General features: G+C 36.7%; 1 protein-coding gene across 4 annotated transcripts in view; it reads right to left on the bottom strand.

Moving 5' to 3' along the window:
* CSRNP3 (cysteine and serine rich nuclear protein 3) overlaps positions 1–27,232 on the bottom strand; it is a 192,253-nt gene that overhangs the window by 7,415 nt on the left and 157,606 nt on the right. For all 4 annotated transcript variants that reach the window (XM_033112467.1, XM_033112468.1, XM_033112470.1 and 1 more), the window contains 2 exons: positions 19,307–19,566; positions 254–550 (listed from right to left, as the gene is read on the bottom strand). In XM_033112467.1, coding sequence (XP_032968358.1) covers positions 254–550; positions 19,307–19,566 — 557 coding nt within the window. The remainder of the gene's footprint in view (positions 1–253; positions 551–19,306; positions 19,567–27,232) is intronic.

Genomic DNA, 27,232 nt, shown 5'->3' on the forward strand with positions numbered 1-27,232 from the left:
ATCCAAGAGGAATAATTTCGATTGATTCGGCTATAGCTTGGGTTGCCTTTCACATTATATCTTATATGTATGAGCATATTATATACACCCATAAATGTCCCTGAATGAGTACTTCTCTTTTCTTGAATCATGTGTCGTGCTTTGCCCCAAGGTTTCTTCTCCGTGTGGGAAACTTCATTATGTGTAACATGACTGCCTCTTTAGGGGGTGTATAATATCTTGTCTTTGGAGTCCCTGAAATCCACATTCTTACCTGACACTTAATGCCCGCCAGGCTGCAGGTACATGTTTCTGGATCACAGAACACACGGCAGTCACAGCCGCAGTCCTCTCGCGACAGGCGGATGGCTCGCAGCTCATGCTTTTCTTCCACGTCAATCTTTTTCACTCCAGAGGCCCGCAGCAGTGCTCTCCGTTTTTTTGTTGGCAGGGGTTGCAGAAAGAAGTACTCATCTACCTCTGTGTTGTCTAAATCAATGTCATCATCAGAGATGTCATCCACTGTCAGAGTGCTAGCTTCTTCAGATTCCACTGTGCCATTCTTCGTCATCTAGAAATGTAAAGCAGTAAAGAAGAGACTCAGCATGGGTAGGGCCTAAAATCCTTACTTTTATACTATTGCATACATAACATCATGTCCCCATAATCAATAGGTGTTCGTGGGCCAAATCATTTCCATTTATTGGTCTCTTTAGAGAAGTCACAGGGAAGAAAATGAAGGGATCAAAATGATAGGCTTTTAAAGTGCTGGTAACAGAAGACTAATTGGATCTCTTAACCTCCTAATGTTAGGAGCTAGAGTTGTTAGAGCTTTTAGCCAGTGCGATGTGAAAAAGACCAAAGGTTACAGATGCCCATCGGTAGAAGCTATCTTTAAACTTAGTTCGTGATGGGCAGCTCTGATGTTGGAATAAATGTGTCCTTGTTCAGAGGTGATAGCATCTTAGTGGAAACCATTGCCACCTAAATCAGCAAATATGCTGTCCTTGAAATAACCACCCTGCCTTTTGGGCGCCAGCAAAACCATGTACTAGAAAATGAAGTTGTTACCCAAAAAAACCTGAAAACATTTATACATAAAGACACGTGTGCTCCAATGTTCATTGCAGCTTTGTTTACAGTGGCCAAGACATGGAAACAACCAAAATATCATTCGATAGATGAATGGATAAAGAAGTTGTGGTATATATACACAATGGAATACTATTTGGCAGTAAGAAAAGATTAAATAGGACCATTTGTGACAACATGGATGGATCTTGAGAGTATAACGCTAAGCGAAATAAGTCAGACAGAAAAAGCAGAGAACCATATGATTTCAATGATATGTGGTATATAAACCAAAAACAACAAAAGAACAAGACAAACAAATGAGAAACAAAAACTCATAGACACAGACAATAGTTTAGTGGTTACCAGAGGGTGAGGGGGGTGGGAGGTGGGAGATGAGGGTAAAGGGGATCAAATATATGGTGATGGAAGGAGAACTGACTCTGGGTGGTGAACACACAATGGGATTTATAGATGATGTAATACAGAATTGTACACCTGAAATCTATGTAATTTCACTAACAATTGTCACTCCAATAAATTAAAAAAAAGAAAAGAAAAAAAAAAAGAAAAGAAAGTTGCGCTGCACTGTGCGATTGATTGGCATTACAAACACGGTTAACCTACAGGACATTCCAAGAATCAGGGCTTGATATGAAGCAGGCAGGTCAGACAGAGTGCACTCAGTGAAGACGAGGAGCAGAGGACAGTGCTGGCAGGTTCTCACCAGTGGGCAACTGATACAATGAACTGGACCCTCAAAGGAGTTCACATGAACCAGTGCCCAGAGTGATACCTTCTGCATAACAGCTCATGTGGACAACTATGTCTCATACACCTATAACTATTCTGCTTTTATTTATATTTCTTTTTTCTAAATTAATTTCATCCCTCAGGTAACCCTGAATCAGTATTTCACCTCTAAGAAAGAGATGTTTTCTCTGAATATGAGCAAGAAATGTGTCCTGAGAAGCAGCACAGGAATAAGTACAGAAACTCTGTAAGGGATTATTCAAAGAAATTCTAGATACAGAAGCTTTTTGATTCTTTAATTTTTAAATTTATTTATAAATTTCATTAATTATAATTATTACCATTTAAAAAAAATATCTTAACAACAACGCAGTCCTTACAGTTAAAATACTCTGGCGACATCAGACATCATTCCCTCATCTTTATAGGAAAAAGTCTGATATTTAGATAAGAACATTTATTATGGACCCAAAAATCCTAAACTGGATAACTCTGACTGTGTTGAAAAACAAATAAAAACTGGCCTTTGCCCTCAAGTAGAAGAAATAATACAGTAACAATTATATATTAAAATATATTCCAAAAGGTCCCTGAAATGCATTTCCAAAAGCTATTGAATTACATTCTTTTGAGTATTTCAGAGCTTAAGTCTATGTTCTTGCAAGGATGGGCATTCCCCTTTACTGGACTTTGTTTCTTGGTGTGATCTGCAATTTATCTCCTTCCTTGGCATTTCTTTACAATGGTATTGGTTGAGCTGTTTTCAGGTTTCCACTACTGATGGTCCACTACTGCGATGTTAACTTTGATTGGTTACTCTTATCATTTTTGTTAATTCGTATCTGCAAACAGAACATCTTTCTATCTGTAAAGATCTGACTTTGTAAGGAATTCAAGTGTGTAATTGCATAGCATCTACTCAATTCTCTGTGATAGGTTAAGCTGCAGTAGCAAACAGGAAGAGTTATCTTTCCCATCTTGTCAACTCTGTGGCATTTAGATTTGTTTTTATTAATTCTTGGCCTGCCTATGTGAACCTCATCAAGCTTCTGACTCCACAGCACACGTGGAACAACACCCAGGATTTGGTTAGCATGATTCACGTCAGTACTTCCTTCCTAATTAACTTACATGTTCTCTAATATTTATGCTCCTTTGTGTAACTGGCAACATAACAAAAACAACAAAAAAACCTCCATTTTATATCAACAGTTTGATTTTTTTAAAAAATATAATGGTTGTTATCATAATACATGAAATGTAAAAGTCAACAAAAATAGATTTTACCAAATATTTAAAAACATAAAAATTTTAGGGCAACATGAATATCCAGTTGGCACCTGAGAATTTTAAAAAATCTGTATCTCAAAGTATAAATGGTTCTCATTCCAAATATAAGTGTCCTTCAAAATAAAACCTGCATCTCTTACTTTCACATACTTGACTTACAACAAATAATTTTACTTCAAAATAGAGATTCAATTAAGAACCTAAAAATCCTCCACACAGAGCTACATAATGTTTTCACTTCTTCTTGTTCAAGAACCTACAAGAGTCCTAAACTAGATTTTCAAAATCTCACATCAGCATTGAAGTGATCTGGCAAAGTTTTCTCCTTACCTCTTCAATATCATCTCTGTCATTTCCAATGAAGACTGGAAATATTCTAGTTCACCCTGGTCAATTTGCTTATCTTCCCCGCCTCAGTTTCAGTTCTGGAATGTAGCCATTGAGAGATATTCTCTGCGGTGCCCCTGGAAGTCCTTCCCCAGTCCTCTCCTCCAGTCTATGCATTTACTCCTTTCAAACCCAGCCCAAACCCATTGAGCTTAAATGCTCTTTAAACACAGAGTACGATATAGATGATTTTGAAATGCACTTTTTCCTATCAGAGCAACAAGGGAAAAACTCAGTGAGCTCCCTGTTTCTGTCTACAACTCGTCCTTCATGCTCTCAAGATCCAGTGCAAAGAAACCAGGGAGTCTTCCAAGACAGCCTCATCTATTTTTGCTCATTCCTTTACTCCATGGCCCATCTTCACAAGAATATTCATTTTGTACATTTTTTTCTCTTTTTCCTTCCAACTTTATTGAGCTATAACTGACATATAATACCCTGAAAGTTTAAGGTGTACAACGTGTTGATTTGGTGCACTTATATATTGCATAACAATTACCACTGCAGCAAAATATCACAGGATTACCATTTCTTTTTTGTGGTGAGAACATTTAAGATCTCTCTTAGCAACTTTTAAGTATATAATACAGTACTGTTGCCTACAATCAGATGCTGTACAACTTATTCATCTTTTTTTATTTTTTAAACTTTTATTTATTTTTAAGTGTGTTTTACCAGGACCCATCAGCTCCAAGTCAAATCATTGTTTTAATCTAGTTGTGGAGGGTGCAGCTCATAGCAGTCTATGTGGGGATAGAACTGGCAACCTTGTTAAGAGCACCGTGCTCTAACCAACTGAGTTAAACAGCCGCCTCCACAACTTATTCATCTTATGACTTAGAAAGTTTGTACCTTTGACCAACATTTCCTCATCTCTGCCCCTGCCCCTGGTAACCACCATTCTACCCTGTTTCTACAAGTTCTGCTTTTTCAGATGATTCATACAAGTGAAATCATACAGTATTTGTCTTTCTGTCTGACTTATTTCACTCAGCATAGTGCCCTCAAGGTCGATCCATGTTGCAAATGGCAGGATAGTCTTCATTCTCATAACTGAATAATATTCTGTTTTGTGTGTGAGTATCCCATTATTTTTCTCTTGACATGAGTGTTGCCTTTAAGTGTCTATTCCCTATCTCAAAACAGATTCATTGAATTTTCAGGCTTTGGTTCATCAGATGCAGCCTCCTTATTTTATGGATTTATGAGGCTCAGATTAACTGTGACCTCTCCAAAACATGTTTACAGAACCTAGTTCCCTGACCCCTTGTTTAGTATGCCTCTCCCTGTATCTCACAGATAGATTCCAAGTTTTCTATGGCATCTACTATAGTGCTGGGACTCTAACATGGAATTAAACACAGTGTGTTTAAAAATTATTCTTTTCATAAAATAAATGCATATAGAGTAACCAGCACATTCAAAGGAATGCTCTCTTTTGAGATAGGTTCCTTAGACGGCAATATGGCACTTGAGTCATTTCTAATTCAGTGCTCTTTCCCCAAATAATGTTGCCTTCTCAAGAGCTCAAAGAAAGCCTGCCAAAAATTGGGTTTAATGAGACCACCAAATAATCCTGGCTCTCAAATCTGCTTTCGTTTCTCAGTACCTGTGTGTGAAAAACACAAAGGTTGGAGGTGGAGGTAACAGAGAGGTGGGAGAAACAGATGTGACATGATTATAACAATATTAATTAATAACAATTTTGGAATCTAACCACTTCACCTGCAGTAACTCATGTAGCATCACAAAAATCTCCTAAGTATTATCATTATGTCCACTTAACTGATGAGGAAACTGAGGCACAGAAATACTAAACAACTTGCCCAAGGTCACAAACAGCGAGGGTATGCACTAAATCACAACCGACATATCTGACTCTACAGTGTGTGCTCTTAGCTGCCATGATACTTACACATCTACCCTATTACATTTAATGTATCTTGAACAGCTTGTTTTGCTTATTTTGTATTAGCCATTAGGTTTATCAGCACACAAGACACAAGTCTTGATCTCAAGGGACTGGAATAAGGAGACGAGGAATCTAGCAATTACAGTCTACTTCATAAGGATTTCTTAGCTGAGGGTAAATACAGGGCTTTTGAGAGTATGTAGGAGAGGCACCTAGAGGTGGGCTGGCAGTGGAGTGAAGAGGGAAGACTTTCACAGCTAAGCTTAACTCTGAAGATGGAGTAGCAGTTGATGAACAAGTAGAGGCAGAAGGCTTTCCACACTGCGCAAGGCCTCACAGTTCCACTGGCCTCAGATGAGTCACAGCATGAGGCATTCACTGGCCTGAAAATTATCCAGATGATTGGACTTGTATGGGATTCCTTTCTTGTCTTGGTCCATAGGCAAAGAACAAAAAGCAAATAAGGAGCAGGCCTTCAGTGGGTTATTCCTGTTCCCTTATCTTAGTCACCTTATAGGTGATAAGTAATGAGTTAACGCATGATTTAATGTAATGATCTTTATCTTATTATATACTTATCCTGCATATGTATACATTTATTTATATTGTATTGGAAGGATCTCTCAAGGTCAAGGACTCGTGTGTGTGTTTGCTTTGTTCCAATGATGATCCTTAAGATGGCAGTTAGTTCTTGAGCCACTGTGTAAACTTGTCCAGACTTACTCTACAAATGAAAGGACCGTAACATTTTTAAAAGATAGTATCCAGACATCTTAATTTTGTAAATCTGTCTGATATGTAACTGATAAGTAGAAGTAAACAGCTCTTAAAGCCCCACAGAATAAAACACTTGCCCATCTAACTATAGCTGAGGGATGGGACACACTCCTGTCAGAATCAGTGAAGTGACTGTCATACTGCTTTGCGTCAAGTACAAGGGGGGGTTCAAATGAAAATCAGCTTTTAATCATTTTTTCCCCCTTATCATGTAGTAAATAAATTTTACTATAAATTCCAATGAGATATAATTTTTGGTGAACTAAATGCCTGAAAAAAATGCAAATGATTATGGGGAGAAAAACAACACTGAAAATGTGGGTTAACTAAAATGCTAGAAACAAAACAGAAACCCACAAAAAATAAAAGCACTTATTTGAAGCCATTAAAAAGAGTTCTTAGAAATAAAATTTCTTGGTCATTTTAAAGATATTAACATGTAAACATAATAGTGGAAATAAAAAATAATGCAATATCACAAACACTAATTACTGCCTACTATGATGATGACCTTGGGAATGACCCAAGATACCATATATTGAAAATCAGGCACTGAGCTTTATATAAATTATCTCACCTAATTTGCAAACAATCTTATGAAGTATTTTTTTTTTTTAAGATTTTATTGGGGGAGGGGAACAGGACTTTATTGGGGAACAGTGTGCACTTCCAGGACTTTTCCAAGTCAAGTTGTTGTCCTTTCAATCTTAGTTGTGGAGGGTGCAGCTCAGCTCCAGATCCAGCTGCACTGTTAGTTGCAGGGGGTGCAGCCCACCATGCCTGTGGGAGTTGAACTGGCAATCTTGTGGTTGAGAGCCTGCACTCAATCAACTGAGCCATCTGGCCACCTGGGAGCTGAGTGGCAGCTCAATGACTTCATTCTAGTTGCAGAGGGCACAGCTTATTGGCCCATGTGGGAATCTAACCGGCAGCCCCGTTGCCCAGAGCTCGTGCTCTAATCAACTGAGCCATCCGTCCGCCCCATGAAGTATTTTTTTATAGTTGAGAAAACTGGAGTCTTGAGAAGATAATTTACCAAAGTCTAGCTACAAAGATAATTAGTGACTTTATTAAGACAAAAACTCCGGTCTATTTGACTCTAAAACTTGAGCCAGACTTGCAAGACCAGTTTGGAGAAAAAAGTCTTAGACAACTGTATAGAAGAAAAGGGTATGGCAGGAGCCAACTGCAAGAGGTGGCCTCTGTGTTGTAGGGCAGGAAACAAAAGAGCAGTAAAAGCTTCCTTAGAATCAGCTCATTCAGAAATGAAAAATGTGATTCAGACACAGAGGAAAAGAGCTCAGAAAGAAGAAGACAGGAAGTAAGCTGAAGATATGACTACCTCACCGGTTAGCACTTCTTTTGAGTAGTTGTGTTGTGGGCATTTCTAATAGAGATGGCAGGAGACGGTCATTCAAGTGACAGTTACCACTGTTGAACTAATGTGTTACTCTTGATTTTCTCACCTGACTTTTAACTCATATGCCTTGGCCTGCATTTAATCAGGAGAGTATGTTGCCTAATTTTGTAAAAATATATTAATTTTAGGGATTGGTTTCTACCTCAAAAAGCAGTATGCTCTGAGTCGCCACATATGTACAATACTTGGCTGGATATAAAAACATGTATTTGCATATCCAATTACATATACGATATGTATTTGATTGAAGGAATTCCTGGTTTCATGGTATGAGTTGGACAGATGACTTAATCTTTAAGGTCTCTAGCAAAGTAAAGGAAAACATTCACATCATTTGGATATTCAGTCAAATCTTAATAGTGTAATTTTTCAGCTCATTTGCTGTTAATTGCAGGTGGCAAATTGGAACCAATTTAATAATGCCTTCAGAGAACCAGGAATGTTTTGTTATTTTGTCAGCTTACAAGAATTTTATCAGACTGAATTTTCAGTGAGTCCTAGGCTTACCTATCACCACAAAAGTAACCAGAAAGAATGATAGTATCAATACATAAACTTTTCATACATTCCTAGCCTCACTTCTGGTTTAGACGAACAGTGACTCTTAGTAATGGCTAATAAGCCAAATAAATCCAACAGTGTGCTGGGAAGTATTATTTGATAATTGGATCTCTGAAAAAAAGGTTCTAATTTGTGTTTGTCAAGTCCCGAGGTGTAAATACTCCGATTGTGGCTGATTTTAAGCTCCCATTAGGAAGAGATGTGCACAATCCACTTCAGTGAGCATCTTTTGCAAGTTGGCTCCAGTACACCACACCGCTGATGCTCTCAAAATTTTAATCAGGAGAATCAGTTCAATTGATTTCTTGTGAACTAGAAGATCAATGCTTATTGTACAGGAAGGATGTAAAGACTTGATTTCATATGTTTAATTGTTTCATTTAAATTAAAATATCAGCAATATTTAGAAAGAACATATTCTTAAAAGTATTGCAATCCCTGGGGCTGAAGCTCATCTCCTTGGTCTCCAATACTTTGGGTAGATATATTTTCTCTGTAATTGTCAAAACAGATTGTGCATATGACATGGCACGTATTTGAGATATCAAAGTTTTCCATTTGGTGTTGGAGCAGGCCTCCATTTAGGAATATATTTTGGAAACACAGGCAGTAAGAATACTCTTGAGTAATCTCTATGATGTTTAACAGAAAAGTTCTATAGGGATAAGAGGAGTAAACAAATACCATGACCGTTAGACTCTGACCCATATAATAAATAGCTGTAATATGAGGAAAATAGCTGAAAACACATCCAAAAATTTGGAAACTATAGGTTTGTGGTAACAGCCTATGTCAATCATCTCTCACAAACCGCTAATCCCTTATATCTCCTAGGGCATTTAAGACGTTTACCTGGAGGTTAGTTAAATCATAAGACTGTTAAAGGGATACAAGAGGCAGGATTGGGGGTGAAGGTGGAGAATTATAATGTTGCATGGGTAAGTCACTAAATGAATAAAGCACATTCAAAAACCTAAGATTTGGGGTGAGAAAGAATTAGATAGAGATTTTTTTAAAGTATGATGATTAAAGGAAGACGTATGATCTGTCAACTCTTTTTTATGAGAAAAGAAGAGCAAACAACTAAGCATTCTTCAAGGAACAAATGGTCAAGAAATTGAGAAAAGTTATAATCTTGGAAAGCCACTAGAAATGGTACCAGAGTGGAAATAGCCTTGATCTCAGAAAAGGAGAGGAAGAACAATGTAGGTTGAAAAGACATTGAGAAAGAGGGGTCAGTCAAAGTTGTGAAAACTAGATTAAATGTCCTAGAACAAGACAGTAGAATCCACTAAGATATAACCTAGAGGCTATATTGGGATGCCAAGGCACTTTGAAACATACAAATGGCTGCCTAATGCATTTTACAGATACATGTGAAATGGGAATAAATCTAATGTAATTCTTCAACAGTGTGGTGCAGATGATGAAATCTAAGCACTTAATTTGGAAAAGAGTGTAGTACTAAGATGACTGCATTGATTACTGTGAAGAGTATGACAAGTTTGAATGGGCTTGAGAGAAAAAGAACTGTGCTCTGTAATTTAGAAATCTAAAGCTAGCTATTTCTTCAAGGAACATGCATTTTATTCAATCAGCTTTCTCTATTAATTCTTTTTAGACAATATTTGGAACACAAACACCACCAATAAAAAAGACACATTTGAACCCCTGAAATAGAATTAGATTTGTTCCATAAATCTAATTGTATATATTAATTCTCAATATATCTATCTCATAATTTGATTAAGAGATGAATTACTAAATAGGAAGCAATTTTACAATGAAAAACTAATTTTCTCTTCTTATTTTGTTTCCAAAATATTTACTGTAAGGAAACATCAAGAAATGTGTTTATTTCTTTTTACTAATCTTTCACTATTAAAGCCCATTGGAGAAGGTGCCACTGCATATATGGGCTCTTTATTTGGAACCCAGGAAGACATCCTGGAAAGACACGGTGGCACAGTGGAAAGAAAAACTTCTCCTTACTGTTTTGGGGCTGTTGATTCTCAAATGAGAAGAAGGGAAACTACCCAGTGCCAAGTCCAATGAGTTTCCTGTGGTGTTTTACCTAGTCTCCATAGCGAGAGCTTTGGAAAGTATTTGTCTTGTCAGATGCTGCCTTCTCTCTCCTTAATCAATAGGCAGTTCACTACTTCTCACAGAGGACCACCTCAAGGCAAAAACCAAAGTGGCACAGTGTGTTTTTAACGATCTTGGTTTTCCTCTTTGGACTCCTCTCTGGGTCAGTAAGCTTCCTGCTGCCCCAGTGAAAATAATATTGATTTAGCTACATTTGTTTTGCTACTTACCTCAGAGGTATTTGTATTTCAAAACAAATGTTATATTAAAAGTGAAATTTCAAGTATCAGAGTGAAATTTTGGGGTAGCTAATGTTTTTGAATAGCTTATTTTAGATTTTGGAAAGCTAAACCTTAGACCAATATAGTCAATGATATTTTAAAACATAAATGTTAATATGGTAGAGGAATTACAACTAAAATATACACATTTTCTTCCATTAATTCTCCTCAGATTTCTTTTTAGCAGACTGGTCCACATTGCTGTGATCTTTTATTAGGTTCATGTGACATGTGTTTCTGAGTTTCTGAATACTTTCAGCACAGTGAGGCTAAGATTAGATTATCTCAGAATCACATTATCGTTTTTGCTTGGTATTCATTTGGAAGGAGCAATAATATCCAAATGCCTTTTGTTTATATCTTCACCAAAAGGGAAAGCTGCATGTTTTCACTTATCAATGACAAACCAAGATGGGACATCCACGCAGATGACTGCCTCTCCAACTTCCAACAGTAAGTACAATGAAAAAAATGAATCAATAATAGAATGCTCTTTTTGCTTCTTCTTTGCTTCTTCAGCTTGTTTAAAAAAAAATGTAGAAGTAGCTGATTACAAATTATAGTACCAGAATATATCTCTGCCTGGTATGGAGGAAGGTCCCTGTAGTTGTATGGCTCCCCCTGATATCCATCACATGTACAATGTGGCTCAAAGTTCACCACATTAAATCTTTTGGTTTTCAGAATTATAGTTCCCCAGCTGTTAAAAATCACTGCACACAGTACTAAAACTCAGAAAGGGATGACTCCCTATAGGTACAGAGATTATCTTTCCCAATGCCTATAGAGGATAATCAATTAATTTTAGAATAGGATGTAACAAGATAATAGAACCAGTTTTCTGTTGAGTGAGCCAGCTATTTAACACCTTTGTACTTCTTTTTCATTAATTGCATATATTGTCTCATAATTTACCTATCACACTGGGTCTTTGCAAGGATTAAATTAAATAATGATTATAAAATGCCTAGCAAATAAAAATCACTTAATGAGTGGCAGCTATTACTATCGTTCTGCCAATATTTGAGTTACAGAATGACTTCACTCTTTGGGTAGGGGATAGAGTTGGTTTGCAGTGTGTTAGAAAGGGAGAGGGTGGATTTCAGAAGCAAATCTGAGTATTATTATTATTATTATTAAGTTAAGCTACATGCAAAGCTATCATGAAAAACAACAACAATAATAGTGGATTGCTACCAAAGAATCTTAAGGGACTTTCAATAAAATCTCTCAAAAATACTATCGAAGGAAATATAAAAAAAGCTTTAGGCTGATTGTGTCCAGCTTAGTTTAAGGGACTGCCTTCTTGTACAACTGTAAATAAGGCACACACATAAGTTGTAAAATACATAAAAACAAGGTATTTTGAAACACACATCACACCTCTGTCAACTGACTTTGTACTGGAAACTAAAGGTACAGGTAACAAAGGTATACTTATGATACTTCAGCTACTTAACAAGTGAACCTTTATATTAAGTACTCTGGATTACCTGGAAAGATTTCCTTTGTTATTAGATAATAATGGGAGAGCATTTCCTATATATTGACAGGTTGATGGATCAATTGAAATATAAAGAGTGTCTTTGGTGGATGAAAGAAGATTCCTAAGTTATGTTTCTCTTCACTTAATCACTAATGTGGCTGAACAATATTTCCTACACAGTATCTCCACCTGGACAACTCCCTGACATATCGGTAAAAACTCAAAAGCCTCTAAAAATTATGTCCAAAAATGATCTGATTATCTATGCCTCTCACATGCCCCTTAACCCAAGCCTGCTCTTCTTCATGGATTACTTGATATATCCTCATCATAGAAAAATTCGCCCCATCTGCCCAGTGCTAGAAGCGGAACAGGAGCAGTGTCAGATCAAAAGAAGAGAATTTTGCAGTTCTGAGAATGTTGGTCCATAGACATGGACTCGCAGCCCAACTAGCTCTGGCAAAGAGGAGGGAGCTATGGAAGCAGGACTGGCTGTTGTGGTGATCCCCGCCATTGTTCTGGCCACCTCTCACAATCCACTCCGCCCCTGTACCCACCTATCTGGGTGGATCCCTGCAGAGATGCTGAAGCACACAGGCTCTGAATCTGGGGCAGGAAGAGTTTTGGAACCTCAGGAGCTCTCCACATCTCCCCACGGAGTTGGTGCCATATAACCAAGGCCAACTGTTCACAGAGGAGAAGCCCGCCTTCCAGGGAATCCCCTCATTGTGTGAGAAGCCAGAATAGTGCAGAGAAAACATAACACTACAGTATGAGAGAGAATAAACGGCTGCATTTGGAGAGAAAATAAAACATTCTACCAATACCTACTGGGAAACAAAAGAAAGACCTCTTCCTATCAACCTGTTGCAGAACCCACTGCTGTAGACGTCTAGGAAGAGAAATAAAACATTAATGGCCATGAACAACCAACACAACAAGGCAGCTCAGAAAGAAAATGAAAAGTCTCCAGAAAATGAACTTAAAGATACGGAAATATGTGACTTAAACAACAGAGAATTCAAGATTGCAGTTCTTAAAAAACTCAACGAGATGCAAGAAAGCACAGACAGGCAGTTTAATTAACTCAGAAACACAAGGAAAGAACAAAATTAACATTTTACCAAACAGATCGAAGTTTTAAAAAAGAACCAAATAGAATTTCTGGACATTAAGAACTCAATAAAAGAAATGAGGAATGAAATAGCCAGCTTAGGTAGTAGAGTTGACCAGTTGGAGGAAAGAATCAGTGACATCGAAGATAGAAATCTGGAAATAGCATAGATGGAAGAAGAAAGAGACTTGAGACTTAAAAGAAATGAAAGAACTCTATAAGAACTTTCTGACTCCATCAGAAAGAGCAATATAAAAATAAGAGGCATACCAGAAGGAGAAGAAAGAGAGAAGGAAACAGAGAGTATATTCAAACAAATAGTCGAGAAGAACTTCCCATACTTGTGGAAAGAACTGGATCCTCGAATCTAAGAAGCAAATAGAACACCTAATTACCTCAACCCCAACAGGCCTTCTCCAAGGCACATTGTATTGAAGCTGTCAAAAATCAATAACAAAGAAAGAATCCTCATGGCAGCCAGGGAAAAGAAGACGGTAACCTACAAATGAAAGCCCATTAGATTAATATCAGATTTCTCAGCAGAAACTCTACAAGTCAGGAGGGAGTGGAACCAAATATTCAAACTATTGAGAGAAATTATGAGCCAAGAATAATATATACAGCAAAGATATCCTTTAGATATGAAGGAGGAATAAAGACCTTTCCAGACATACAAAAGCTGAGGGAATTTTCTAACACATCACCTGCACTACAGGAAATACTAAAGGAAGCTATTCGACCACCATCAACAAAGACAATTTGTGGCAACCAAAACATAAAAGGGAGTGAGTAAAGGCCTGAACCAGAATATGGGAATGAAGAAAGTAAACGTGCTGAAGAAAATGGAATACTCTAAACATCAAACTCTCTTTTACATAAAGTTAATGCTAAACACTCAAAAAAAAAAAATCCAGTACTGAAATATATACTATAATAAAAGAAGAAACGGAGGGAAACATCATAGAATACAACCACACAGAAATTAATAGACAACAACAAAAAGGCAAGGAAACAATGGCAACACAGTCTTACCAGAAAACTAAAGATAGAATATAGGAAATCCTCACATATCAATAATCACCCTAAATGTAAATGGACTGAACTCACCAATAAAAAGGCACAGGGTAGCAGACTGGATCAAACAACTAAACCCAACCATATGCTCTCTCCAAGAAACACATTTCAGCTACAAGGACAAACATAGATTCAAAGTAAAAGGGTGGAAATTGACACTCCAAGCAAATGGTATCCAGAGCAAATCAGGTGCAGTTATACTGATATCAGATAAAACAGACTTCAGGGTAAAAAAGGTAACATGAGACAAAGATGGACATTTCATAATGGTAAAGGGGACTATAAAACAAGAAGACATAACAGTCATCAATATTTATGCCCCCAATCAGGGAGCAGCAAAATATACCTAGCAACGACTAACAGAACTGAAGGGAGACATTGACCAAAACACAATTATACTAGGGGACCTAAATACATCATTGACAGCTATGGATAGATCATCCAAACAGAAAATAAATAACGAAATAGCAGCCCTAAATGACATATTAGATGAAATGGACATAATTGACATTTACAGAGCACTTCATCCTAAAACATCAGACTATACATTTTTTTCTAGTGTACATGGAACATTCTCAAGGATAGACCATATATTGGGACATAAAACTAGCCTCAGCAAATTTAAGAAGATTGAAATCATACCAAGCATATTCTTTGATCACAAGGCTTTGATATTGGGTATCAACTGCAAAAAGAAAGCAGGAAAAACCACAAATGTGTGAAAATTAAACAACATACTTTTAAAGAATGACCATGTCAAAGAGGAAATAAGAGGAGAGATAAAAAGATACATAGAAACAAATGAGAATGAAAATACATTCTACCAACATTTTTGGGATGCAGCGAAAGCAGTTTTAAGAGGGAAATTTATATCATTACAGGCCTATCTCAAAAAACAAGAAAAATCCCAAATAAATAACCTCACGTTACACCTTAAAGAACTAGAAAAAGAAGAACAAATGAAACCCCAAGGTCAGCAGAAGAAAGGAAATAATAATAATCAGAGCAAAACTAAATGAAATAGAGAACAAAAAGACAATAGAAAAAATTAATGTAACAAAGAGCTGGTTCTTTGAAAAGATTAACAAAATTGACAAACCCTTGGCTAGGCTCACTAAGATAAATAGAGAGAAGACACTAATAAACAAAATCAGAAATGAAAGAGGGGATTATCATGAATGCCACAGAAATACAAAGGATCATTCAAGAATACTATGAAAGACTATATGCCACCAAATTCAATAACCTAGAAGAAATGGACAAGTTTTTAGAAACATATAGCCTTCCCAGGCTGAATCATGAAGAATCGGAAAACCTAAATAGACCGATCACCAGTAAGGAAATTGAATCAGTCATCTGAAACCTTCCCAAAAGCAAAATTCCGGGACCAGAGGCTTCACTAGTGAATTTTACCAAACCTTCAAAGAAGATCTAATACCTGTCTTGCTCAAACTCTTCCAAAAAATGGAAGAAGAGACAGTACTCCCTAACTCATTTTATGAGGCCAACATTACCCTGATACCAAACCCTGGTAAGGATAACACAAAAAAAGAAAATTACAGACCAATATCTCTGATGAATACAGATGCAAAAATCCTAAACAAAATTCTAGCAAATCGAATGCAACAATACATTAAAAAGATTATTCATCACGACCAAGTGAGGTTTATCCCAGGGGCACAAGTATGGTTCAACAGATGCAAATCCATCAATGTGATACATCACATAAAAAAAATACAGGACAAAAATCATGATTATATCAATTGATGCAGAAAAAGCATTTGACAAGATACAACATGCATTTATGATGAAAATACTTAATAAAATAGATATAGAAGGAAAAACCTTAACATAATAAAGGCCATATATGACAAACCCTCAGCTAATCTCATAAATAACAGTGAAAAACTGAAGCTCTTTGCTCTATGTTCAGGAACGTGATAGGGCTTTCCCCTATCACCTCTGCTTTTCAACATAATGTTGGAAGTCCTCACCAGAGCAATCAGGCAACAGAAAGAAATAAAAGGCATCCAAACTGGGTATGAAGAAGTTAAATTTTCACTCTTTGCAGATGACATGATGCTATACATAGAAAACCCTAAAGACTCCACCAAAAAGCTATTAGAAACAATAAAGAATACAGTAAAGTTGCCGGCTACAAAATCAACGTACAAAAGTCCATTGCATTGCTATATACGTACAATGAAATCTCAGAAAACGAAATCAAAAGAACAATTCCTTTTGCAATTGCAACAAAAAGAATAAAATACCTAGGAATAAACTTAACCAAGAATATTAAAGACCTATATACTGAAAACTATAAGACATTTTTAAAAGAAACTGAAGAAGACACAAAGAAATGGAAAGACATTCCGAGCTCATGGATTGGAAGACTCAACATAGTTAAAATGGCCGTATTACCCAAAGCAATATACAGATTTAATGCAATCCCCATCAAAATCCCAATGGCATTTTTTAAAGAAATAAAACAAAAAATCATCAGATTTGTTTGGAACCACAAAAGACCCCGAATACGCAAAGCAATACTAAGGAAAAAGAACAATGCTGGAGGTATCACACTCCCTGACTTTAGCTTATACTACAGGGCAACAATAATCAAAACAGCATGGTATTGGCAGAAAAACAGACACACAGACCACAGAAATAAAACCACATAAATATGGACAGATAATTTTTGACAAAGAAGCAAAAAACATACAAAGGAGAAAAGACAGCCTCTTCAATAAATGGTGCTGGCAGAATTGGAAAGCCACATGCAAAAGAATGAAACTGGACTGCTATTTGTCACCATGTACCAAAATTAATTCAAATGGATCAAAGACTTAAGCATAAGACCTGAAACAATAAACTGCATAGAAGAAAACACAGATACTAAACTTATGGACCTTGGGTTCAAAGAGCATTTTTGAATTTGATTCCAAAAGCAATGGAAGTAAAAGCTAAAATAAATGATTGGGACTATATCAAACTTAAAAGCTTCTGCACAGCAAAAGAAACCATCGACAAAATAAAGCGGCAACCATCTGAATGGGAGAAGATTTTTACAAACAGTGCCTCCGATAAGGGGCTAATATCCAAAATACACGAGGAACTCATACAACCCAACAACAAAAAAACAAAGAACACAATTGAAAAATGGGCAGACGACCTGAAGAGATATTTCTGCAAAGAGGACATATAAATGGCAAATAGACATATGAAAAAATGCTCAATATCACTAATCATCAGAGAAATGCAAATAAAAACCACATTGAGATATCACCTCATCCCGATTAGAATGGCTGTCATCAGCAAGACAAATAGTAACAAGTGTTGGAGAGGCTGTGGAGAAAAAGGAACCTTCATGCACTGTTGGTGGGAATGCAGACTGGTGCAACCGCTACGGAAGGCAGTGTGGAGGTTTCTCAAAAAATTACGAATAGAATTACCATGTCACCCAGCAATCCCTCTCCTGGGTATCTACCAAAAAAATCTGGAAACATTTATCCATAAAGACAAGTGTGCTCCAATGTTCATTGCAGCTTTATTTACGGTGGCCAAGACATGGAAACAACCAAAATGTCCTTCGATAGACGAATGGATAAAAAGTTGTGGTATATTTACACAATGAGATACTATTCGGCGGTAAGAAAAGATGAAATAGTACCATCTGTGACGACATGGATGGATCTTGAGATTATAATGCTAAGCGAAATACGTCAGACAGAAAAAGGAGAGAACCATATGATTTCACTGATATGTGGTATATAAACCAAAAACAACAAAAGAACAAGACAAGCAAATGAGAAACAAAAACTCATAGACACGGACAATAGTTTAGAGGTCAGTAGAGGGTAAGGGGGGGGTGGTAGATGAGAGTAAAGGGGATCAAATATATGGTGATGGAAAGAGAACTGACTCTGGGTGGTGAACACACAATGTGAGATATAGATGATATAATCCAGAATTGCATACCTGAAATGTATGTAACTTTACTAAAAATTGTCAGCCCAATAAACTTTAAAAAATAAAATAAAATAGATTTCCCCCAAAAAAAAGAAAAAAAGAAAAATTCAGTGTGTCTGAATTTAACATAACTCAGTTTTACAAGCTAGAAATTTAGTAGTCATTCTTGATAGTCCCCTTTTTTCCTTAACAAATCTAGACTGTCATCAAGGGCTACTTATTTTACTGCCAAAATTTCTCTCTGTCCATCTCTTTTCATCTCCCCTAACATGAATCTAATCTTTCTTATGGACTATTGTAATAGCCTCTTAACTGGTCTAACTCCATATGCCACCCCCAACATGAACTACCTCTACCCCAAAACTATTCTCACATCATGGCATGAACCAGAACCTATTATCCCACCACTCCAACTCCATGCTTAAAACTGTTAGATAACTTCTGATGGCCTTAGGATGAAGAGAGAAAAAAAAGCCTTAACACGATCTATAATGCAAAGCCCCGTTCCATCTCCTTCATGTTATTCAGCTCTTTGTCTCTGCTTCAGCCTCATAAGCCTTTGTGTGCTCACTGCGCTTTTTCCTGCCACAAAGCAGCGTTGGCTCTTCCTGCTGCCTGAACCAATCTTGCCAACCCTTGGCACGCAGTTTATGTTTCAGTTCATGTTTATGTTTCAGTTCAATCGTCACTTCCTTGAGGAAACCTTCCTTGACCTTCAAACCACATTAATTCCCTGTTATACACTTTCATAGCACCTTGTAAGTCTCCTTCACAGCACATCTCGAAGTTGTGGTTTTATTTTTTTCTACATGATTAATATAATTCTTTCCTACTAATATAAGTTCTAAGAGAGAAGGGACCACATCTATTTTTGATACCAGTTAGCCCTAGGCCCAGCACAGGGGCTATGACCTAGCAATATTCAACAATACAGATTTATAGAATGAATGAACAACGTCAGGTAAACTTTCCACATTGTTTTCAGTGAAGAGACTATACTGATTTTGCTTTTAAAAAGGCCTCAGCAGGCAGTCTGTTGTGTAAAAGGCCCAGTTTGGTCTATGAATGTAAGTATGAAAGTGGTTAACTTCACCAAATTGAGGAAAGGACATGGGGTTTTTGCAAAAAGTGTGTTTCTACTGTTGCTTACCTTTAGTTTTAAAGAGTTCAGTTTTTCCTCCCTGAGGTGTTCTCTCAGCATCTCCTGGTGGAGCCTCTCCTGCTCTCTCGCAAATTCTCCAAGAGTGTACTGACGAACGCTGTTATGGCGGCTGGACATGCCCAGGGTGCTGCCCCCCTGACTGGGCACGCTCGTGAAGCCTTGCCTCCTGGTGAAGTAGTACACGGTGACACAGCTAAAATGCACATTCTTTGTCCTCAGTCGCTTCTCCCTTTTGAGGATGGAGGAAGCTGAAAGAGAAAGAAACAATTCAGTGAACACCAAGGGCAGCAGTTGTCAGATGAGGCAAATTAGAAATTGCCACTTGATGATCTTGAATCTATGGTCAACCCTTTTTGGCTGGGAGACACTAAACATGTTTAAGAGCTGGAACAGATTTCCATTTCCTTTCAAAAACATTTTTTTTAGCTGTGGTGGAATAGACTTTTAAGTCTTTCTATAACATTAGTCTAAACAAACTTTCATGCAAGTTGCCAATAGATTATGAATCAGTGGCGGAATTTAATTCTTCATTTCCCCTAACCCCTTAAGTTTTGGATTTTGGTTTTCACATGAGTTGCATCATACTATAATCAGCAAAGACACATACTATAAACCTTTACACTTTGGATCTTATTTTGATATGGATGGCACTTATCATTTTAAAAGTATCTGTTTAAAAATTTTAGAAAATTCCAAAAAGCATTAAAAATTCACAAAAAAGGCTCACTGGCACTATTTAGTTATTTTTACAATCAAAATCACAAAGCTTTCATTTGACCAGAATCCCACTAAATAGGATTTTAGACAGTGAGATCTTAATCCAAGTATACACTGAGACAACTGAAAATGTCATGAAATATTTTATTATTTACAGGGACATCAAGATGAATAGAGCACCATGGAAGGTTGAGATACACACTAGTTGACAGAAAGAGGGCCACACATTATAACCATGACCTTTTGGATTTGGAAGACAAGCTAGACATCATCTAGCCCAGTCCTTCTATTTTACAGTGAGGTAACCCAGACTTGCAGATTTTGAGTGATTTCTGTCACTGTAGATAGTGAGTGGCAAAGCTAAACTTAAACCTAAAACCTCCCAATCTGATGCCATATTATATGACACTTCTCCATTGAATAAGGAAAGGTATAATGAATTGAGGAGAAGGATGTAGAACCATAATGTTGAATTGTGTCCCCCCTGACGTCCAAAATATGTTGAAGTCCTAACCCTCAACACCCCAGAAAGTAACCTTCTTAGGGAATAGGGTCTTTATAGAGGTGATCAAGTTAAGATGAGGTCATTAAGATCCATATTGGGTCTGAATCCAACATGACTGGTGCCCATATAAAAAGGGAACATTTGGACACCGACATGCACAGAGGGATGCTGGAAAGAGACATAGGGAGAAACCCATGTGAAGATGGATGGATGGAGCTGGTGATTACGCTGCCAAAGCTAAGGCAAGGAAATTAGAAAAGACAAGGAAAGATCCTTCCCCTATAGGTTTCAAAGGGAGCACGCCCTGTCAACACCTTGACTTCGATCTTCTAGTCTCCAGAACTTAGACAAGAAATTTCAGTTGTTCTCAGCCACGAAATTGGTGGCACTTTGTTACACTAACCCTAGGAACTAATGCATATGTTCACGTAGAAAACCAAACAGAAAGAAACAGTGAACGGAGGAGAAATCCTTGGATAGCAAAAAAATAATATAAGCTAACATTTATGGCGTGCTTCCCAAGTTGTGTATTATGCAAAGAACTTTACGTGATTTATTTTATCCTTACAATTCCTTGGGTTGATATTGCCCATGTCTCCATTTTGAGGAAACCAAGTCACCAAGGCTTAAATATCAGCTACGGTCATATAACTGGTAATGAAGCTGGGATCCATTATTCTAAAGCCCAGGCATTTAAACATCATGTCACAGAGAGAGCTGAAGCCACTCTAAGGGAGTTGAACAACTATGATTTGGTGTCATACTACTTCTCATAGATGTCAACTGCTACTGCCTTCAAAGATGATTTTGATTTGGAAGGCTGTATAAGCAATCAAAAACAAAGTGACTACAATATTATTTTGGATTTATATGAGAATCTTCTTCCAAGGGAGTTCAAGTTCTTTTGTCTCACCCCCCACTCTGCCCCATAAAATATTCAAGCCAAATACAAAGAGGCTGCTGTGATGAATCTCATTTTATGGATTTATTTATTCAATAAGTATAAACAAAGGGCCTACTATGGGCCAAGCACTTTCTAGATAATTAGATATATCGATGAAAAAAAAACAGATGGTGATCCCTGCCCATGAAACTTTCATTTGTAGTGATGAGAAACTGAAACAGAATGAACAGATTCAGAAGATTACAGAGGAAGAGAAATATGACATTTGGGCAAGAATTTAGCTTTCTCAACTTCCCCTCTTCCCCACTGTTTTACTTCCCCAGAGGAGATTGCCAGAAAGCAAATGCTTTCAAACGTGTATATAATTTTCCCATTTATTTATGTATAAGTTCACTGCAACATACTTGTACGCCTGGCAGCAGAAATAATTCTCAACTTGATTTAAACTCTCTGATCTGCTTTATAACTCTATGTTTAAATCATCTAAAAAAAATAGAATTTGTCAAAATGTAAAAGATCACCGTACAAAGCAAAAGTCAACAATCTGCCCCAAAATCTGACACCCCCATCAGTCACCAACTCACAGCAGGCTGGAGCTTCTGATTTGGGGGTGATAACCCTTAACCTTTTCACTCTTACATCATAAAACTGATGCCCTTAAGCCATTATCTCTCAAGGCCACGTATTCACAAATAAGAAAAAAAAAAAAGACATTAATGTGCTCATTTAAGATAATTATTATAAACACTTTTGACAATTTTATTACTTTTCAGACAATTCATGGTACTCTAGCCAAATTTCCTTTTTAAATATTTATTTAGATCGTGTACTTCTATTGTTAGATTATAAGAAGAACTCTTCAACTTTCTGGGTGAATTTATTGCAAAACAGTTTCCTAAAAAGCCAGGTTAGTCTTTCCCAAAAAGACAGCTTAGAGATGATTTTCTAAGGATTTGCGGAGACAACAGTAGCAGAGAGCAGGGCCCTTCACTGGGCCCTTGACCTTGGGAACGCTGTCCAACTGTGCTACCATTAGTGCTGCTTCCAATCCCTGAGGGTTTATAATTCAAACCTTCACTTATGCTTGTTTTAGCATTTGCATATTATAAATAGCACTGTAAAAAGAATGACTGAGAAGCCTACGGGAGTATATTTAAAAGGAAGGCTTTGAAATACTATGAGATCAGCCTTATGATGGATATGTTACGCGTGGCCTTCCTGAAGTTAGTAGCCACTCCCATCTCTCTTCCGACTGAATTGGAGCATGCGCCTTTATAGCTATCTCCTGTCTCCAGGCGCCGTATTGACGAACATCACAAAATGAAGTCATAAAAAAAAGAGCCTGTATGCTTCAAGTCTGGGAAAAACAGGCAAATTCACTGAACACATCTGCCTTACAGAATCTGAAACCTCCCTGATATACCTACCCAGTAATTTGTGCTCTTTGCGGAATGATTGAACTCAACTGGGTGTCTCTATAGTTTAGTCTTCATTTACTATCGTGAGGTCAAGAGCAAGAAAAAAAAAGCAAGGTGTCTTTCAGTACTGCTTTAAAAAACAATTAGTCTGTTTTCACACACGAAACTAATTTTTTGGTATGTTTTGGCTCCTTTTCTTTTATCCCATTCACAGTTACTACCCTGAAACAGAAGGTTCTCAATGCCACAGTACTATACATACTGCCTGGGACACAGCTCTTGAGAACACCATTATGGTTACATCAGGGCATACTGGTGTTATTGTACAATGTTCACATACTATGGAGATAATGTTGATCTTTATAAATTAAAGGAATAACAGCACAGAGTGACTGGTAGTAGCTAGCTACAGAAGTTTTTCTTCCTGAAAAATACTTTAGAAATCAATGGAAAGTAGAATTGGGAGATTGACTCATTCACAATACCAGGGTAAGAACTTAAGTACATAAAATAAAATAATCTGTACCATACATTATATAACAAACTCATGAACAAAGTGGATTAAAAATGGAAGCCAAAACTAAAAACGGGATATTATGTTTCCAGAACTATCTGGGGGAGCCAGGGTTCTGATGAGACAAATATGCTGGATATTCTGAGTGCATAGAGGAGATGAGTGTCAGGCTCTAAGCAAATTCAACTGACTTTGTTCCATTTCTACATTCAGAAACCAACCTGTTCACACAGATTGGAATATACCTTCAAGTCGGCAAGACTATGGAGTTGACGCATCAATTGTACTTCTTGCTGATAATTATCAAATTTGTTTCAAATTTAGCCTTCAGCCATTGGTGAATGTGGTTAGTGTGTGTCATGCCATCTGAGATTGCCTCCTCTGCATGCACAGAGACCATCAAATATCTGGATCTGTAAAACTGAAGACCAGATTCCAGACCATTGATTCTACCACAGTGCAGCCACTCTGGAGCTCCTGCTAGAGCGGCAAGTTGGTTACCCTCTTAAGGCAGACGTGTTCCTTTCTATGTCACCAGCTATGAGCAAAGCCCTGGTATGGCTGGAAAGGCAGAAAGCAGTAAACAGAGCTGTGTATTTTGGCACCGAATTTTGCACATGGAAGTTGAGAGTTCATGGTCCTGTCTGATGTTAAACAAGGAGTAAATTATGGAAAACTATCAATTCTATCATTTGGGTCTAAATTCAATAGTACACTTCTCTCCCCTATGCACTATGCTCAAAAGGAAAATATCAGATGATTTATAAGTCTATATTTGGAGTTTATTTGGGGGAAATTTAGTAGAAGCAAAGTAAGATTGCTGAAATGAACTTGTATATCTTGGTAAATCTTGGGCAATTAAAACTTGTGTTTTTAAAACATACAGAACAAATTAATTAGGGACTCTGAACATGTGCATGTTGCTTCTTACCTTTTGAAGAATATATCAAGATCAAATCAGACTTAAGAAGTCATGAAGCCTAGCTTACAAATGGAAAATCCAGTTTTATCAGAAAATTTTTGTATAGAAATTAGCCTAATAGCTTAGATATTAAATCAATTTACAATGATTGGTTATGAAGATTTTTAAAACTCTCCTTAATCTTTACAAGTGACTTCTGCAAATTTCCCATGATCATATTCTTACATTTTCTCCAGCTTTTACATGAATATCAAAGTTGGATACTCTTGATAGGGTGTCGCCCACATGGTTTCAAATCTTAACCACAACTAAGGAGTGAAAATGGATCTAGCAACAAAAAAAATTATAGGACTATAGCTCCTTTGAAAATGAAGTCCAGTTTGCTACTAAAAGCAAAAGCAGTTCTTCCTTGATCTAATTGTCTCCTTTTATTCCTTTAAGTCACATCTTCACGTTTCCTTAATATACTTGTCCCAGTTGTGTCTTTCATTATTTTATTAACTACTAAATACCTCAAGAAAGGTATTTACATAGACAATAGTTTAGTGGTTACCAGAGGGTAACGGGGGTGGGAGGTGGGAGATGAGGGTAAGGGGGATCAAATATATGGTGATGGAAGGAGAACTGACTCGGTGGTGAACACACAATGGGATTTATAGATGATGTAATACAGAATTGTACACCTGAAATCTATGTAATTTTACTAACAATTGTCACCCAAATAAATAAATAAATAAAAGAAAGAAAGAAAGAGAGAAGAATGACTGGCCTAGGCTAATGAAAGCTCTCATGAAAGAAAAATAAAGTTTATGAGAAATACTTGAAAAAAAAAGAAAGAAAGGTATTTAGGGCAGTAGCAAATCATCCAAGTGGGAGAAACTCCAAAAGACTGATATGCCTGGGTCCCAGTGAATGAGAAGCAAAATTAAAGACTAATTAGGAATATTTTCTTTCCAACCATGAACAAAATACAAATTACCTAAAGTATGTAATGTAAAGTGATCAGGTAATAATAACCTGTGGCCAAATCAATATTACATTATTTTATACTCAGTGTGGTATTTCATACTCAGTTACGAACGGTAGAAAAGACACAGAAACAATCACAAACAAAAGAAAGAGACTCTCCCAAACACTGGATATGTTATAACCAATATTGGGTATACCCCATATTTTGGAATTAAAGTGCTCTACATTTCCAAAAATGCAATCAGAACTGAGACAGAGTCAGTAAACATAAGAAAATGCCAGAATCCACCAAACAGACAGCAAATCAGAAACTGTTTTCTTCTCCTACTATTGCCCTTATTACTACAACAGGGGCAATTCAAAAACAACAACAACAACAAAAATCAAGAAAAAATAGCTCCCACTTACAATGATACTCATGATGTCAAGTTCACATTTTTATTTGGTTCCCTAAAGTATGAATGATAGTTCTAAATGCTTTCAAAATTGTAGCATATCTCTCTCCCAGCTCCTAAATGCCACTCTTTCTCATTTCAAACCAACCAGGCCAACTTATGTACTAGTAAAGTAGCAGACTGGACTATATAAAATATGATAAAATATGATAGGAACAAGTCATCATTCTGATTTCCGTCCTTCTGTAGAGGAAGTATAACTTTACAATGCATAGACAAGATTAGGTAATTCAATCATTTAGCTATATTTTACATTCTAATATTAAGCTGAAAATATTAACAGTGAATTGCCCTTAAGACTAATAACATCTTTTGTGCAATGCAGCTCCTGAGTGAAATAATTTAAGATGAGACCCTTTGTTTAAGCCACTAGTTTATAAAAACAAAAAACAAAAATAAAACCCTCTCGTAAGACTATGTGAAATAATAAGCATTCTATCAAGATATGTATAAATGCTTCATTTGCATTTAAACAAAAAATATTAGCAAGAATAGAGACAATATAAAAAGATGACCCTAGAAGCTGGATGACTAAAGCTTTGTTTTGGATCATAAACATGCATGTCACGTCGTCATCCATTCAGTCTGTCGGCTACATCCACACAAGCGTGGAGGAGGGAACCAGCTCTCTCCTAAGTCTCTCCAGACGGCACAACCCAGGCTGCTCAACGCAATTTGACATTAGAAGGTGGTTTAAAAGCATAATCATCTATTTACAATGCTCAGCTTAGAAAAGAAATCGTTTACTGCCCAGGATTTTGATAGACATTCAGAAAGCTGCGTATAGAAATGAAGTGTAAACTTTGACCTTCCAGCTTTGATGTCATAAATGATTAGTTCACAAAGAGTAATCATTTTTCAGAACTAGCTGTTTTTCATCCACACATTTCTATTTCATAAAGATGCCCCCTGCACTTTCTTTCTAATTCTTGTTAGTAATCTTTTAACAAAAAGGAGGTGGAAGGGGTCATTTTTTTCTCATATTAAGACACAGGAATAAATACTATATTTTAAAGTTATAAAATTGAAAAAGGGAAAATTAAAAGTTCTCTTTTATATGGAATCTTAATATTCAAACTATAGATTAAAATAGTATCAATAACTCAGTGATCTACTGATTTTCATTCTAATTTTCATTTTTCATCAATTCATCCATCAAATTTATAGTACTAGGCATCATGAATTTTGCTATTCCAATTCTATGTTTGACATGCAGTCTTCCTTCTGGTTCAATTTTGTTTTTATATGATACATCACTTAAATAAGGTTTATACATTAAAATCCTTGAGCAAAATATTTAAAACAACATGTAATATTAAAGTATTTTACTAAATCTAGGCCCTTCATTCTGCTCAGTTCTGCCCAAAGCATACCGGAAGTCGGGATTTTTTCCCCCCATATACTCAGCTAGCCATCTGACGTTATTACTGGTAAGAACCATTTTACAGCATTTTGATCAATGTGATCAGTTCTTTTTTCTTTTCAGACTATGTTCATTTCTTTAGATTTC

This window comes from Rhinolophus ferrumequinum, chromosome 8 (assembly GCF_004115265.2).
Source record: "Rhinolophus ferrumequinum isolate MPI-CBG mRhiFer1 chromosome 8, mRhiFer1_v1.p, whole genome shotgun sequence".
Lineage (NCBI taxonomy): Eukaryota > Metazoa > Chordata > Mammalia > Chiroptera > Rhinolophidae > Rhinolophus > Rhinolophus ferrumequinum.